The 17664-nt window shown below is 34.5% G+C and overlaps 1 protein-coding gene across 1 annotated transcript in view; it reads left to right on the plus strand.

Moving 5' to 3' along the window:
• Positions 1–17664, plus strand: part of LOC136034774 (neutral amino acid transporter 9-like) — a 51652-nt gene that overhangs the window by 30414 nt on the left and 3574 nt on the right. Inside the window, exons 7-8 of the mRNA XM_065716186.1 lie at positions 9081–9292; positions 11789–11893. Coding sequence (XP_065572258.1) covers positions 9081–9292; positions 11789–11893 — 317 coding nt within the window. The remainder of the gene's footprint in view (positions 1–9080; positions 9293–11788; positions 11894–17664) is intronic.

Here is a 17664-nt window from a genome sequence, read left to right on the forward strand (position 1 = left end):
TTTCCCTCAAATGGACCCGACAAAATCCCTGTCCATCCCCTAGCATCAAACCAGACACCTTAATATCCTTTCACTTACAGTGCATGTAAACATGTGTCTGTGAGTCCCATAACTCTTTATACTTCTTGTCCATGGTTATCAACTATATATGTTTCTTAAATTAATTATCACTTATTCTTTCAGGTGATATAATGGAGGCAGCTAGGTTATAATATTGATATAGAAATTAATTATGATTTGTTTGAATATAAAAGTAGAATTAGGATTCATTTAAATCAAAATATAGCTCACGATTAAACTTCATAGAGTTCACCATTTTCATGCTTCTTGCTATTATTAAGTTCTAGACAACAGAAAACTAAAGTCGAATCTAGTTATAGCCATATTTGAAAGAACCACAGAAAGAGTATTTAGAAGAGTAGACTAAATGCACACATAAGATAAGTTTTTACTTGTGCCTCTGCCGTTAAAAGGATGACCTCTCCTCACAGGAAATCCTTTTATATGGAGGCAAAATCTACGAACAGAAAAATTCTTTCAGTATTTACTCTCACTCCAATTTTTCAAATTTGAATCACATGTGTTGAATAGCAAAACAGGGAGACTGAGAACTTTCATCCATTTTTACGTCACAAAAGAATATGTAACAGCAATAATATATGAAAGATCAAAAACAGAAAGTTAAAGACATTTCACAAAATTGTGTTAAAAAAAACAAACTGTAAATAAAAAATGGCTGTAACTACAAACTTTACCGAAATAAAATGTAAAAGCATTTACGGTTTTGAATAAACTACAGAAAAAATGAACGTGATAAAAATTTATAAGTGGTAATTTCTTAAAAATGTTATTCCTTTCCGAGAATACAGGCAGCTAGGCTATAACAATATATATGAAAAAAATATAAAATTTATAAGTCATATAATTCCTTCACAATGTTAATCCTTTCCAAGATTGTATGTAAAGAAGTTCCATGGTTCTAGCTTTCTTTTCCTTTCCTATCGCGTCATTTTTAACCCCTAAATAAACTGTTCTCAACTCACTCGCTGCTTTCTTGCTACGATTGATTAGAATGACAAAATTGTGAAATTAGTATGATTGATTAGCATTCAACTATGCAGTATATTACAAATTGGAAAGTATAAAAATAAACATATTCCTGTCCCGTCACGTTGTCTTCTTGTCAAAAAGAATTCTTTGTCTAATCTACAAAAATTTAATTTTTAAGTAAGAATTTTTTTTTAAACTTGAAACTTTTTTGCAATAAAAAAAACGAACAAGAATTATTTACAAAAAAAAACTTTCTGAAAAAGAAGTTTTTCAAAGAAAAGTAAAGGCCATATTAAACTTGAGATCAAGAGATACAAATACCTGTTAACCCTGAAATACCTGATCAATCTCAAAACCACCAGAAATCACTATTAAAGAAAACATAAAACCCAAAACGACCAGAAATTAAATATACGATCATAGCAAAAAAACATACAAGTAGTAATATAAATGAATAAATATCTCTTAAAGAGAGTAATGCATAAATTGAATATGCAAATCAAGCTTAAAACCAAAAAAACAATATTTTTGCTATTGAAGTATAAATGAAACCCAAAACGAACAGAAATAAAATAAATAATCAATGCAAGCAAATACACAATAGATACCAATATAAATGAATAAATAAATCTTAAAACGGGTGAAACTTAAATTGAATATACAAATCAAGCTTGAAATGAACAAAATTGCTACAAACAACAGTTTGGGTATCGCCTCCTTCTTTCACTGAGAAGTCTAAAACCCACTGCGTCATTGGCGCTTTATTGGAAACGAATTATATTACAGGTGTTTTCCTTTATACTTAATATTGAAAATAATTATTAAAATTTTAGTAAAAATTTTGAACTGATGAGCTTTCAGCAATTAATATCATTCGGCATCGAATATACAGTTTAATTTATTAGTTATTTCTAAGATTGTTCAAGACGAATATAGTCTCATTACAAACAAGGGTTTGGATACTGCCCCCTTCCTTAACTGTAAAAACCTAAAGCATACTGTGCCATTGACTCTTCACTGAAAACGAATTATATTACAAATATTTTCTTTACCAGTTATTACAGCATTGAAAAGGAAAATAAAAAATTACATTGAAATAAAATCTTGAACTGATTATCTTTCAGCAATTATTATCATTATATAGCAAATATTCAATTTGATTTCATTTGTATTTTCCAAGATTGTTCAAGATACATATAGTTTTCAGTGAAGCACCAATGACACAATAGATTTTAGACTTTTACAGTGAGAGAAAAAGGCAATACCCAAACTCTTGTTTGTAGTGATTTTTGTTCGTTTCAAGCTTGATTAAATAAAAAAAAAAACAGTGTTTTTTTAACGAAAAGTAAGGAGCGACATTAAAACTTAAAACGAACAGAAATTACTTCATATATGAAAGGGGCTGCTTCCTCATCAAAACCCTGGTCTTTACGCTAAAGTTAGACTCTTTCTCTTAACTCTACATTTTAAAACAGTAAAAAAAACTTTAGCGTAAAGAGCGGGGCGTTGATTCCTCATCGACGCCCCGCTCTTTACGCTAAAGTTTGACTCTTTCTCTTAACTCTACATTTTAAAACAGTAAAAACTTTAGCGTAAAGAGCGGGGCGTATAGGTATTTGTATCTGCTGATCTTGATTTCAATATGTTACTTTTCCTTGAAAAACTTCTTTTTCGGAAAGTTTTTTTCAGTTATTTTTTAAGTAATGGGGTGGTAAATTTGCAGTCTCAATTGAATTGAGCAATTCTTGAGTGAATTCAATCACCTCTTTCTGTTTTTATGGCACTTGGTATTAACCAAGTGACATATAGCAATCGCAAATTCTGTCGGTCTGTCTGTCTGTCGGTCTGTCCGGTTTGTCGGTCTGTCTGTCCCGGTTTTGCTACTTTAGGCACTTCCAGGTAAGCTAGGACGATGAAATTTAGCAAGCGTATCAGGGACCGGACCAGATTAAATTGGAAATAGTCGTTTTCGCGGTTTGGCCATCCTGTGGGGGAGGTCAGTTAATTTGGAAAAAATAGAAAAAATGAAGTATTTTTACTTACGAACGGGCGATGGGATCTTGATAAAATTTTATTTTTGAAAGGATATTGTGTCTTAGAGCTCTTATTTTAAATCCCGACCAGATCCGCTGAAATTGGGGGGAGTTGGGAGGCCTAAAATCTTGGAAAACGCTTAGAATGGAGGGATCGGGATGAAACTTGGTGGGAAAAATAAGCAGAAGTCCTAGGTACGTGATTGACATAACCAGAAAGGGATCTGCTCTGTTTGGGGGAGTTGGGGGGGGGGTTAATTCTGAAAATTAGAAAAAATGAGGTATTTTTAACTTACGAAGGAGTGATCGGATCTTAATGAAATTTGAAGTTTGAAAGAATATCGTGTCTCAGAGCTCTTATTTTAAATCCTGACTGGATCCGGTGACATTGGGGGGAATTGATGGGGAAACCTAAAATCTTGGAAAACGCTTAGAGTTGAGGGATCGGGATGAAACTTGGTGGGGAAAATAAGCACAAGTCCTAGATACGTGATTGACATAACTGGAGTGGATCCGATCTCTTTGAAGGAGTTGGGGGGAGGGTTAACTCTGAAAATATAGAAAAAATGAGGTATTTTTAACTTACGAAGGAGTGATCGGATCTTAATTAAATTTAATTTTTGGAAAGATATCATGTCTCAGAGCTTTTTTTTAAATTCCGAACGGATCCGGTGACATTGGGGGGAGTTGGGGAGGGAGGACCTAAAATTTTGGTAAACGCTTAGAGTGGAGGGATCGGGATGAAACTTGGCGGTAAAAATAATCATAAGGGATAATATAACGAATATATAATATAGTAATAATAATAACGGATCTACTCTCTTTGGGGAAGTTGGGGGGAGGTTAATTCTAAAAAATCAGAAAAAATGAGATATTTTTGACTTACGAAAGAGTGATCATTTCTTAATGAAATTTCCTATTTAGAAGGACCTCGAAACTCAGATCTGTCATTTTAAATCCCGACCGGATCCAGTGTCATCAGGGGGGGGGGAATCTTGGAAAATGCCTAAAGCGGAGAGATCAGGATGAAACTTGGTGGAAAGTATAAGCACAAGTCCAATATAGGTAACTGAAATGACTGGACCGGATCCGCTCTCTTTTGTGGAGTTGGGGGGGGAGGTAATTCGGAAAAATTAGAAAAAATGAGGTATTTGTACTTACGAACGGGTGATCAGAGCTTAATGAAATTTGATATTTAGAAGGATCTTGTACTTTAGAACTCTCATCTTACGTCTCGACCAGATCCGGTGGCATTGAAGGGAATTCGAGGGGAAACCGAAATTCTTGGAAAACATGAAAATCGAGGTATCTTACGAATGAGGGATCGGATCTTAATGAAACTTGATATATAGAAGAATCTTATGTCTCAGATGCTCCATTTTCGATTCGAATCGGATCCGGGGACATAGAGGGTTGGAGGGGGGAAACAGAAATCTTGGAAACTGGAAATCTTGGAAAACCCTTAGAGTAGAGAGATGGGGATGAAACTTGATGGGAAGAATAAGCACAAGTTATAGATACGAGATTGACATAATTGGTACGGATCCGTTCTCTTTGAGGGAGCTGGGGGTTTTTAATTTAGGAAAATTAGAAAATTGAGGTATTTTTAACTTAAGAACGGGTGACCGGATCTTAATGAATTTGATATTAGAAGGAACTCATGTCTCAGAGCTCTTATTTCAAATCCTGACCAGATCTTTTGATATTGGGGGGAGTTGGAGGGGGAAACCGGAAATCTTGGAAAACGCTTATAAATGTCGTAGATACGTGATTGACGTAACCGGACTGGATCCGCTCTCTTTGGTGGAGTTTGGTGGTCGGGTTCAGTGCTTTTGCGAGTTTGGTGCTTCTGGACGTGCTAGACGACGAAAATTGGTAGGCCTGTCAAGGAGCTGCACAAATTGACTTGATAAAGTCGTTTTCCCCGATTCGACATCTGGGGGGGGGGCTGAAGGGGGAGGAAAAATTAGAAAAATTCGGGTATTTTTAATTTACGAGTGGGTGATCGGATCTTAATGAATTTTGATATTTAGAAGGACTTCGTGACTCAGAGCTCTTATTTTAAATCCCGACCGGCATTAAGCCTCTGATCAAACAGTTCGTGTTAACGAACTGTAGTAAGGAGCGATCCGGCTCAATAGTAACCAAAACTCTAAAAAATGGAATTTTGATATCAATAGCTACATCAAAAGAATCGCATTTTAATGCTGATTTTAAATATATAAGTTTCATCAAGTTTAGTCTTACCCATCAAAAGTTAGGAGTCTGAGAAAATTTGTATTATTTAAGAAAATAGGGGGAAACACCCCCTAAAAGTCGTAGAATCTTAACGAAGATGACACCATCAGATTCAGCGTATCAGAGAACCCTACTGTAGAAGTTTCAAGCTCCTATCTACAAAAATGTGGAATTTTGTATTTTTTGCCAGAAGACAAATCACGGGTGCGTGTTTATTTGTTTGTTTTTTTTTCCCCAGGGGTCATCGTATCGACCAAGTCGTCCTAGAATATCGCAAGAGGGCTCATTCTAACGGAAAAGAAAAGTTCTAGTGCCCTTTTTAAGTGACCAAAAAAATTGGAGGGCATCTAGGCCCCCTCCCACGCTCATTTTTTCCCAAAGTCAACGGATCAAAATTTTGAGATAGCCATTTTGTTCAGCATAGTCGAAAACCATAATAACTATGTCTTTGGGGATGACTTACTCCCCAACAATCCCTGGGGGAGGGGCTGCAAGTTACAAACTTTGACCAGTGTTTACATATAGTAATGGTTATTGGGAAGTGTACAGACGTTTTCAGGGGGATTTTATTTTGTTTGGGGGTGGGGATGAGGGGAGGGGGCTATGTTGGAGGATATTTCCTTGGAGGAATCTGTCATGGGAGAAGAAAAATTCAATGAAAAGGGCGCAGGATTTTCTAGCATTACTATAAGAAAACAATGAAAAATAAACATGAAAACGTTTTTTTCAAATGAAAGGAAGGAGTAGCATTGAAACTTAAAACGAACAGAGATTATTACGCATATGAGGGGTTCTAAAAATACTTTAGCATAAAGAGCGAGGTATTTAGGAGGAGATAAATACCTCGCTCTTTATGCGAAAGTATTTTTAGTAATTTCAACTATTTATTCTACGGCCTTTCTGATTCAGGGGTCATTCTTAAAGAATTGGGACAAAACTTACGATTTAGTGTAAAGAGCGAGGTATTAACGAGGGTACAAACCCCCTCGTATACATAATAAAAATATTAGATTATGAAAGTTTGTTACGTAAGTTAATTCTTAAGTTACGTATATTTTTTACTAATAAATCGTTAAAAATTAAAAGTTCTAGTTGCCTTTTTAAGTAACCGAAAAATTGGAGGGCAACTAGACCTCCTTCTCCACCCCTTATTTCTCAAAATCGTCTGATCAAAACTAAGAGAAAGCCATTTAGCCAAAAAAAGAATTAATATACAAATTTCATTTTAATAATTTATGTGCTGAGAGCCAAAACCAAACATGCATTAATTCAAAAACGTTCAGAAATTAAATAAAAAAAACTGATTTTTTTAGCTGAAAGTAAGGAGCGACATTAAAACTTAAAACGAACAGAAATTACTCCGTATATGAAATGGGTTGTCCCCTCCGCAATCCCTCGCTCTTTACGCTAAAGTTTGACTCTTTGCCACAATTATACTTTTTAAAACAATTAAAAACTTTAGCGCAAAGAGCGAGGGATTGCGGAGGGGACAACCCATTTCATATACGGAGTAATTTCTGTTCGTTTCAAGTTTTAATGTCGCTCCTTACTTTCAGCTAAAAAAATTAGTTTTTTTTAATTTAATTTTCCTTTTAAAGCAATCTATGGACTCTTACAATTTTGCTAGAGCTCATACCATATGATTTCTTGGCTCTTTCGACCTCGTCATAAGTGCCATATGAGCTCTTAGCTCTTGTTTCTTTCATAAATCGTATTTTTTATAAGATTTGTATTTTTCTGGTAGGTGACCTAGATTTTTTGCATTGATTTTATCAGCTTCCTTGTTGATCAAAACTGAAATAGTGCGTTCTTTCATTACATCAATATTTTCTAGACAATCTCTAAATTCTTCCTCAACTAAATTACCGCTGGGTTTCATATCTTCAGATTATTCGATTTTAATGAAGCCATTTTTGAGAAGATATCCATTTCCCAGGTTTAGGATGCCTTTGCTCTTCCCTTTTGTTTTTAACTCGTTGTGATTCTCGTTATTGCTTATCTTATAACTGCATATTTCTTTGTTCTTGATTTTCGTTTTTGACTTGTTGTGATCGTCGTTGTCGCAAGTATTCTAACTGCATATTCCTTTGTGCTTCATTTTTGTTTATAATTACTTCAGACATTTCTTCAGTGCCCTTTGCCTTAGCTGTTCAGATTGGTCTTAACACATTTGATGGTCTAAGTTGTTCATTTTCAGCCAGTGTGAATTTACGTTTTTTGGATCGTCCTTTGATCTTGTTAATTGATGGTTCATGGGATTGAACAAAAATTGTCTTCTTGTTCAAACGAATCATCATTTTTAATTATTCCAAGTTTCCATTTTAGTCGTCCTATAAGTATTTTTTTTTTTATGCAAAATTAACTCTAAGTATGGATTCCTAAAGTCTTCGAATATTTCAAGGATTTTAAGGATTTTTTCGCAAGCGCTATTTAGAATGAGTTTTGTTTTTAATCTCCTGATGAAATATTTTCCTTTTGTCTCGTTTTTATTCTTGCTGTTGCATGTCTGGTCTCATCAAGTTTGATGGTTTTGATGATTGGACAAAAATTCCTTCTTGTTCAAACGAATTATCATTTTTAATAACGGTTAATTTGCGTTTTTTTTTGGCCGTTCTACAGGCATTTTTTTATTGCTACCCAAAATTAACAATAAAAAAGGAGAATAGAGATGCCTTACTATATTAGTTGTATATTAGTTTTAAAAATTATCATTTTTAATAACGGTTAATTTGTGTTTTTTTTGGCCGTTCTACAGGCATTTTTTTTTTTTTTTTATTGCTACACAAAATTAACAATAAAAAATGATAATAGAGATGCCCTACTATATTAGTTGTACTATTCTATACTTGTTTGTGTTTTACATGAAAAGTGTCTTTCCAAAATTAAGCTTTTAAATGAATTTCTGAAACTTGTGACCTATCTAGATCGTTTTTCAGGCCAGAAAATTTTCAAAATAAAATATTGAGTTTTTTCAAGACAAAATACATACATATACAGTTGTTCGTTTAAAGAGAGAAGATATGTGTAAAGTCCATAGCGACTTCCATGGCTCCGAGATTATTTTGTGAAAATGTCATGTTTCAAGAAAGAACAGAATAACCGATATACACCCACAAGTACAGACGCCTGGTCTGGATGTATAGCCAGTCAGACACCTGTTTTTTTCGTCTTCCTCTGCTTGCTATGGTTTTTGGCCCTCGTTTCACTTAGGCTGATGCTCAGCTTTTTTTAGTCACTTGCATTATTATGTCACTCAAGGTTAAACTTTTGAAATTTTCTTTTCCATTGATATGTTTTCCAGATTTTTTGGCTTTTCCCGAGTTCCAGGATTATTTGCAGAGTATTTTAAGGATCTACCTTTAAGTATTTGGCTACAAAGTCGAAAGAAAGATAGGTTGATTATCTAATGGAAACAAAATTTTTATAGATAGCCTAAAGCCAATTTTGCGAGCACTTGTCTAGTATTAAAGACTAGTGAAATATTTTAATAGTTATCCGTGTACTACTGAGCAGGATCCCTAGATGTTAGAATGTTTTTTTTTTGTTTATGTTGATATGATATCATGTTGATATATGTTGATCTGTTATATTCGTGTAAATATTATGTTGATATACGATATTATGTTGATATGTTGACATATGATGTTATTTTGATATGCTGATATGTTTATTTAAATGAAAATTGCCAATCTTGTTAGTTTACATTATCTTTTGTACCTAGTGTATTCGATAACCGATATATATACTTTATCTTTTCAGGTACTTTGTCCGTGATTTATATTCTGTCTTTTGTTATAACCAAAGCCGTTCAGTGGGGTATCCACGTTGATTTTTCGGATGATAGTTCAACTTCTTATGTACCTTTGGCACGATCAACTTTTCCATCTCTGACAGGAATTCTCGCTTTAGCATTATTTGTTCATAATGCTGTTATTACTATTATGAAAAACAACCGGAATCAAGAGAAAAATGTAAGTTCAATAGTATCTATATTTGATTATTATAGAACCTGAATATTTCAAGATTGCATTCAACTCATCCTGTTGCTTAGATGTATGCAACATGTTCGTCTTTGCCGCAAAATATAATTGATCTTTCAAGGATGAATCTGCTCAATGATGTCACGTAGCTGCCAAATATTTCATCTCACTTAAAAATTAGTCGTCAGCCCTTTGTAATTTCTACTGCGAAGTTAGGTTCTCTTGTCTTCACATCTTTACTGTCCACTCCATCAACCTCCAATAGTGCATAACCATTCATTTCAATAATAAAGTGTTTTTCAAATTAAAAGTAGAAAAAATATATTTGCACAGCTATCTCTCTAAACAGGGGCGTCGTTTTGGGTGCAGTTGCCCCCAATAATTTAGAGAAAAAAATTATTATACATCCTATGCCCCTTAACTGTCCGGATATGGACCCCTCTTCCCCCAATAAAAATACTGGAGATTTGCCTCTGTCTCTAAACAATGCTTCTTTACTGTGATTAAATAAAAAAAAACAAGTTTTTTAAATGAAAGTAAGGAGCAACATTAAAACTTAAAACTAACATAAATTATTCCGTATATGAAAGGGGCTTTTCCTCCTCAACGCCCCGATCTTTACGCTAAAGTTTGACTCTTTCTCTTAACTCTACTTTTTAAAACAGTAAGAAACTTTAGCGTAAAGAGCGGGCCGTAAAGAGCGGGGACGAAAAGCCCCTTTCATATACGGAGTAATTTCTGTTAGTTTTAAGTTTTAATGTTGCTCCTTACTTTCATTTAAAAAAAACATGTCTTTTTTATTTAATTTCTGGATGTTTTTGAATTAATGCATGTTTTGATCTTGGCTCTCCGCAAATAAATAATTAAAACAAAATTTGCATATTAATTAATTGCAATTAATCGGACGATTTTGAGCAAAAAGGAGTGAGAGAGGAGGCCTAGAAAAAGTAGCGAACTTCTATATTCGTATGTTTTTATTGCGTATATTAGGGGGTTCAACCCTCGTCGATACCTTGCTCTTTACACTAAAGGTTAAATGTCCCAATTCCTTAAGAATGACCTCTGAATCACAAAGGCCGTAGAATAAATAGTTAAAATTACTAAAAATACTTTAGCGTAAAAAGTGAGGTATAACGTGGCGGTAAACCCCTCATATGCGTAATAATTTTTTTCGTTTTAAGTTTTAATGCTGCTCCTTACTTTCAGTAGAAAAAAACTTTTCGTATTTATTTTTTCATTGTTTTTTCAAATAATGCTAAAAAATCCTGCTCCTCCTTCATTGAAATTTTCTTCCCCCATGAGGAGTTCCTCCATGGAAATATCCTCCCATGTAACCCCCCCCCCCCCCAACTCTCCCCCCTAAACCAAAAAAATCCCTTCTGAAAACGTCTGTACACTTCCCAGTAACCATTACTATATGTAAAAAATAAAAAAAACTAGTTTTTTTAACTGAAAGTAAGGAGCGACATTAAAACTTAAAACGAACAGAAATTACTCCGTATATGAAATGGGTTGTCCCCTCCGCAATCCCTCGCTCTTTACGTTAAAGTTTTTAATTGTTTTAAAAAGTAGAATTTTGACAAAGAGTCGAACTTCAGCGTAAAGAGCGAGGGATTGCGGAGGGGACAACCCATTTCATATACGGAGTAATTTCTGTTCGCTTAACTTAAAACGAACAGAAATTACTCCATATATGAAATGGGTTGTCCCCTCCGCAATCCCTCGCTCTTTACGTTCAAGTTTTCTAATTGTTTTAAAAAGTAGAATTTTGGCTAAGAGTCAAACTTTAGCGTAAAGAGCTAGGGATTGCGGAGGGGACAGCCCATTTCATATACGGAGTAATTTCTGTTCGTTTTAAGTTTTAATGTCGCTCCTTACTTCCATTTAAAAAAAACTAGTTTTTTATATAATTAATTTCTATTAATTCTTTTTTGGCTAAATAGCTTACTCTTAGTTTTTATCAGACGATTTTGAGAAATAAGGGGTGGGGAAGGAGGCCTAGTTGCCCTCCAGTTTCTCGGTTACTTAAAAAGGCAACTAGAATTTTAATTTTTTAACGAACGTTTTTATTACTAAAAAATATACTAACTTAAGAATTAACTTACGTAACAAACTATTATTCTGTTATATTTTTATTATGTATATGATAAAAATCAAGTAAAAATATAATCAAGATAATTAATACATATGTCCTTCTAGATTTTTAAAATAGCTTTAGAAGTACCGTAATTACTATTCTTCTATGGGCGCGACCGTAGTTATACATGCTCTTACTACTGCCCACATCAAAGCCCCACTAATTGACTGTTCATTACCAACTTATTTTAAATATAAATTTATTGTTAATAGCCATGAATATAAAAAGGCTTTGTTGCTTAAAAAGGATATATATGTTAACTTTATGCCATGTTTTAGAAAAATATCTGTAATATTGATTTTTACGTACAAAAATTATAGCTTTTGTATCATATTTGGTTTGTTTCCTAGGGACGAGATCTGGCGATTGCTTTTCTGTTGGTTTCAACAACCTACATTTTCGTTGGCACATTATTTTATCTCTCGTTTCCGCTGGTAAAATCTTGCATTGAGGATGTAAGTGTTATCATTAATTTTTCTCTTTTTTTCTCTCTCTCCCTCTTCTCCTCTCTCTCTCTCTCTCTCTCTCTCTCTCTCTTTATCTTTCTTTCTCTCGTTCTCTATTTCTTTTTTCTTCTTTGTTCAAGCCTGTTTTTGACACTATCACAAAATCTATTTCACAATCTTTATTTAAGTTTATTTAATTTTTTGTATTGCATTGCTCAACTTGCGTTCTAAGTAAAATTTTCTAAATAAATTTAGAAAATTGTGAAATTTCCGATTAGTATTCCAAAAAAAAAACGAAAAAAATTAAAAAAAAACAAGACTAAGAATAAGGAAATGTAAGTCAGGATTTTTTGACTTCCTGGCCCCTGGGTCAGGGGCTTTTCCTCTTAGATTCTCCCTCCCCCTCTAGAATTCTAAAAATACATTTTTTAATATTTCATCGAAAAATACCGTTTCTTTTATATTTTCCTTCAAAAACTGGAAATAACATCCCACCCACCCCCCTAGATTTTCAAGAAATATATTTTGCCTAAACATTTTACTTATTTAGAATTAGCAAAAATAATATATTTAGTTGTTGCTTATGTTTTAGTCAAAAAATAGTTTTTTAGTGTTCGGGTTTCTATTGACAAAGGTCACTCTTCACTTACAGTTTAGTATTATTAAGTGTTTGATCCATGGCTCTCTTAAATATGAGGGAAACTATTACTTCTTTCAACCCCTGTTTTTTAAATTCAATTTGTATTAAAGTACCTAGGGAATGTGCCTCTTCCAAAAAACCTGAATAACTGATCGTTCTGAGAAACGCTATGCCGAAGCGTGTAGCCGTTTAAGCAGACTCTTGTGTAGAATTGGCAACAGACGCTTTCTGATTTGTAGAGACTTCCAGTGCTACCCCTGCTTACCTGGTAAACTAAAAGACATCCTTCCATCAGCACTCCCAGACGGGATATCCTTTTGTGACAAAGATCACCAGTTTACATAGATACACAAAAGTGACTCTACGAGTAATATTGACCATGTGATTACAAACTTTCAACTCATGAAAAATATAAACGTTGACCCTGACCATACCTGTAGCGACCATTAGGTCTATCTTTTAGTGTCCCCTTTCAATCTACTGCCATCCGCGTACCCGAAAAATATTTATCAAAATTGAGCGGGAAAAAATTGACACGGTGCTGTATCATCACACTTGTGACGAAATATTGAGAAAAGTTAAAGTGCCCTACCAGCTACTAGTGCACGCTGTCCAAGATTCGGTCGCTTTAAACTTCTATTGTGAGGAAATCTCCACGCCATAAAAACTGTGGAAAAGTTAGCCGTCCCCCGTAAATAGCCATGTCAAACTAAAAACGAGCAAAAATTGACAGTAGTAGGGCTGATAACCCCCATGCCTTCTCAAGACCAGAACAGAATTTGCGCTTTACTGAAAAAAACATAAGAAAAAACAAATGATCGCAGAGTGTCAGTTTAATTGACATATACTGATATTTTTCCTTAAAGTTTTGATAATTTTTATTTACGAAAGTAAAAAAGTGAAAACATTTAAAACGTAGTTTGTTTTCAGTAAAGCACAAATTATATTCTGGTCTTGACAAAAAATACAGGCGGGTAATCAGCCCTCCTCGTCTTAATTTTGGCTTGCCTTATTTTAGAAAATAGGGGAAAACACCCACTAAAAGTCATAGAATCTTAACGAAAATCACACCATCAAATTCAGCGTATCAGACAACCCTACTGTTCAAGTTCCTATCTACAAAAATGTGGAAATTTGTATTTTTTTTGTCGGATTTTTTTTTTTTTTTTTTTTTTTATGGGTGATCGTATCAACCCAGTGGTCCTAGAATTTTGCAAGATGGCTCATTCGAACGGAAATGGAAAGTTCTAGTGCCCTTTTTAAGTGACCAAAAAAATTGGAGGGCACCTAGGCCCCCTCCCACGCTTATTTTTTTCCCAAAGTCATCGGATCAAAATTCTGAGATAGCCATTTCATTCAGCATAGTCGAAAAACCTTATAACTATGTCTTTGGGGACGACTTACTCCCCCCAGTCCCCGTTGGAGGGGCTGCAAGTTACGAACTTTGACCAGTGTTTACATATAGTAATGGTTATTGTGAAGTATACAGACGTTTTCAGGGGGATTTTTTGGTTGGGGGAGGGGTTGAGAATAGGGGTTTATATGGGGGGAACTTTCTATGGAGGAATTTGTAATTGGGGAAGAAATTTTCCATGAAGGGGGCGCAGGATTTTCTAGCATTATTTAAAAAAAGGAACAATGAAAAAATAAATATGAAAAAGTTTTTCAACTGAAGGTAAGGAGCTGCATTAAAACTTAAAACGAACAGAAAATATTACACATATAAGGGGTTCACCTCCTCCTAATACCTCACTCTTTACGGTGAGGTATTTTTAGTAATTTCAACTATTTATTCTACGGTCTTTATGATTCAGGGTCATTCTTAAGGAATTGGAACAAAATTTAAGCTTTAGTGTAAAGAGCGAGGTATCAACGAGTGGAAGAACCCCCTCATATACGTAATAAAAACATACGAATATAGAAGTTCGTTACGTAAGCTAATTCGAAAATTGCGTATATCTTTTACCAATGAAAACGTTCGTAAAAAACTAAAAGTTCTAGTTGCCTTTTTAAGTAACAAAAAAATCGGGGGGCAACTAGGCCTCCTCCCCCACTTCTTTTTTCTCAGAATCGTTCTATCAAAACTATGAGAAATTCATTTAGCCAAAAAAAAAATATGCAAATTTCATTTTAATTATTCATCTGCGGAGAGCCGAAATCAAAACATGCATTTACTCAAAAACGTTTAGTATTTAAATGAAAAAACAAGTTTTTTTTAACTGAAAGTAAGGAGCGACATTAAAACTTAAAACGAAAAAAAAATTACTCCGTATATGAAAGGGGCTGCTCCCTCCTCAACGTCCCGCTCTTTACGCTTAAGTTTTTACTGTTTTAAAAAGTAGAGTTGAGAGAAAGAGTCAAACTTTAGCGCAAAGAGCGAGGCGTTGAGGAGGGAACAACCCCTTTCATATACGGAGTAATTTCTGTTCGTTTCAAGTTTTAATGTCGCTCCTTACTTTCAGTTAAAAAAACTTTTTTTTTATTAAAATTCCTTAAATGCTTCACCTTAATATCCTTACACAGTAGCAATAGTTGTAGCAGCATTAGTAGCAGTATACGCATAGCACCTTTGATTTTTTCAACATCCCCTTCAACACACACTGAAAGTTTCAGCTTAATACCATCAACCGTTCCTGAAGCATTTTGGATGCGTGCGCTTGACAACCTGCGTGGACATAGTGTGTTTCGAACTAGTTTCATATAGTTCCTATACATCCCAAATTTTACACCTTAATATCCTTAGTTTTAATAGCAGTAGTAGTAGGAGTAGGAGTAAAATTAATTGTAGTTTCCTAAGCTTTGGTAGCCGTAGCAATAATAGTAGTAGTAATAATAGTAACAGTAGAAGTAGTATGAGTAGAAGCTGTAGCATTAGGATGTAAATGTTTTCTTTTGGTTAGTTTAATATTTTTTACAACAAGCCCTGTTAGTTTCAATTTCGCACATTAAACCCTTCCTAAAGATATTGCTGTTACACCTTTTTGACAACCTGCATATAGAGGGCGTGTTGTGATTCCGTTTACCTACAGGGTTGCCAACTTTTTAGTTCATAAATATGTCCCATGAGCATCCAGAAATATGTCATTTTTAGTCAAATTATGTCCATATTTTGTTTGTAATATGTCCATAACATGTCCATCTTGAAATCTCAGAAACTAGTTTTGTTAAGACTTGTAAATCTCTTTCAAAGTGGCCAGTTAACATCAAATATAATGAAAACGAAAAAGAATTCAATTAATACATCCATACAGAATGAACTGCTGTGGAAACAAAACATCATAAAAAAAATGTAAACAATAAAAAACTACTTGTGGGAGCTCAGGGTTCATTTTGTAACGAGAATTCCCCTTGACAGGTAACGTCAGCATTTTTGCTTCCTTTGATAGTTTTTTGCTATCACAGTATTTAGTGTTGGTATTGCAAAAAGCACAGGACAGTGCTGATTCTTCTAGAGCATCAAACCACTGTTTAACTTTGAATTCAAGGGCGTGAGCCTAGCATGCTTGTTTGTATGTGGGATAAGTAATATTATTCACAGTTCCGAGATCTTCAAAACTTGGCACATTGTTCATATGATAGATAACTACTCGCAAATAGAAGCACTCGGTATGAGCCACAAAATTTATCTTGTGAATTCGACCAATGGCATGCAGTCCACGGATTGGTGGTTCCCATTTACTCGTTTTTTCCATTCCATTGAAAGTGTTCAGGAATTTCTCAATAATAGAGAAATTCCTGGTTTTTTTGTTGTTTTTTTTTTCATTTATTTCAGCGCCTTGCTGTGTCGAGAATACGCTTCCAAGATTGAGCCTTGTTGTCCAATATCTACCAAATCTTCATGAGGTTGGCTGATTTATTGCGTTTGGTAATATCCAGGTAAATGAATATCAAGTGCAACGCGTCCTTTGAAAATGTATTTATAAAAACACTGTACCGGACCTATACTACCAGCATATCCGGCATTAAAGTGACACTGAAATTTTTTGAACATAGGGGGATTATTTATGAGGACATGACGATTATCACGAGTAACTCGGTGATTATTGGAGTTTCTGATAAATTGCATGATCAAGTGAAAATTCTTCTTTGTTCATTTCGTCAAATTTGGAATCATAACGACGCTGATACTTCGGTCTTTCATGATCTGCTAGAGATGTAACTGAGTTGTATTGTATTGGAAAACCAAAGTGACACTAAAGGCCGAAGTCCATTTTATTGATCATACAACCCACATTTGGATTTAACTCCTCACGCGGATTATGAATCATCCACTTTAAAACTAATTCTCTTATTAAACCATCGTTGTTATTTGGAATTTCAGCCGAAATAATATCATCAATTTCGACTGGATTGCGGATTCCATCACGAGGACTCGTGATCAATAGCAAATGCATATGTGGTAGTCCATGTGTACACATATCCAGTTCAGTCGTGGGCATATATGCTGCAATCTTTCTTGTATCAATAGCTGTCTTTTATCAATAGCATTGATTATTTTTTTCAAATTTTAGTATCACAATCTGAGTTAGGAGATCGGGACCATTTTGAGTGGACTATCCTATAATAAATTTATTATCATCAGACCTAATACATGCTGCTTCTTTGATTTGGGGCTAATCAGGATTTTAGTCATAGTTATACATACAGAAATCTGGAGCTCCTGGGCAACGAACAAAAGCCAAGGCGTCTTCGAAATGCTCAGCAAAGTAGTGTGTTTATCCGATGGATGATGACGATAGTATTACTTTTTCGGCAACAACTACATTCTATTTCATGGCTAAGTCGTTGAGAAGTCGTGTAACACCTACGTAGTTTTCGACCATAATAATTTTCTTGTTGAATTTTATCCGTTAGATGCAGTCACGCTCAACATGAATATTATATCAACAAGATATTGATGAAAAAGTCTTCCAGAGAAATACAAAGCACTAAAGATAATCCGATGTAGGTCAGATGTAACAGCTGGCAAAGAAAGATTTTTGGCATGTTCAGGTCGAAAAATTCAAGCTAGTTCAAGCCGTGTTAGATGTGGACGACTTACATAAGGTATTTGAAGGGGCATGTCAACTGTCCATCCTAACGTTCCAGCTGAATGTTATAATGGGTAGGGAAAGGGCTTCACACGATGGTTGGTATTCTT

The sequence above is a fragment of the Artemia franciscana genome, chromosome 13 (assembly GCF_032884065.1).
Source record: "Artemia franciscana chromosome 13, ASM3288406v1, whole genome shotgun sequence".
Classification (NCBI taxonomy): Eukaryota; Metazoa; Arthropoda; class Branchiopoda; order Anostraca; family Artemiidae; genus Artemia; species Artemia franciscana.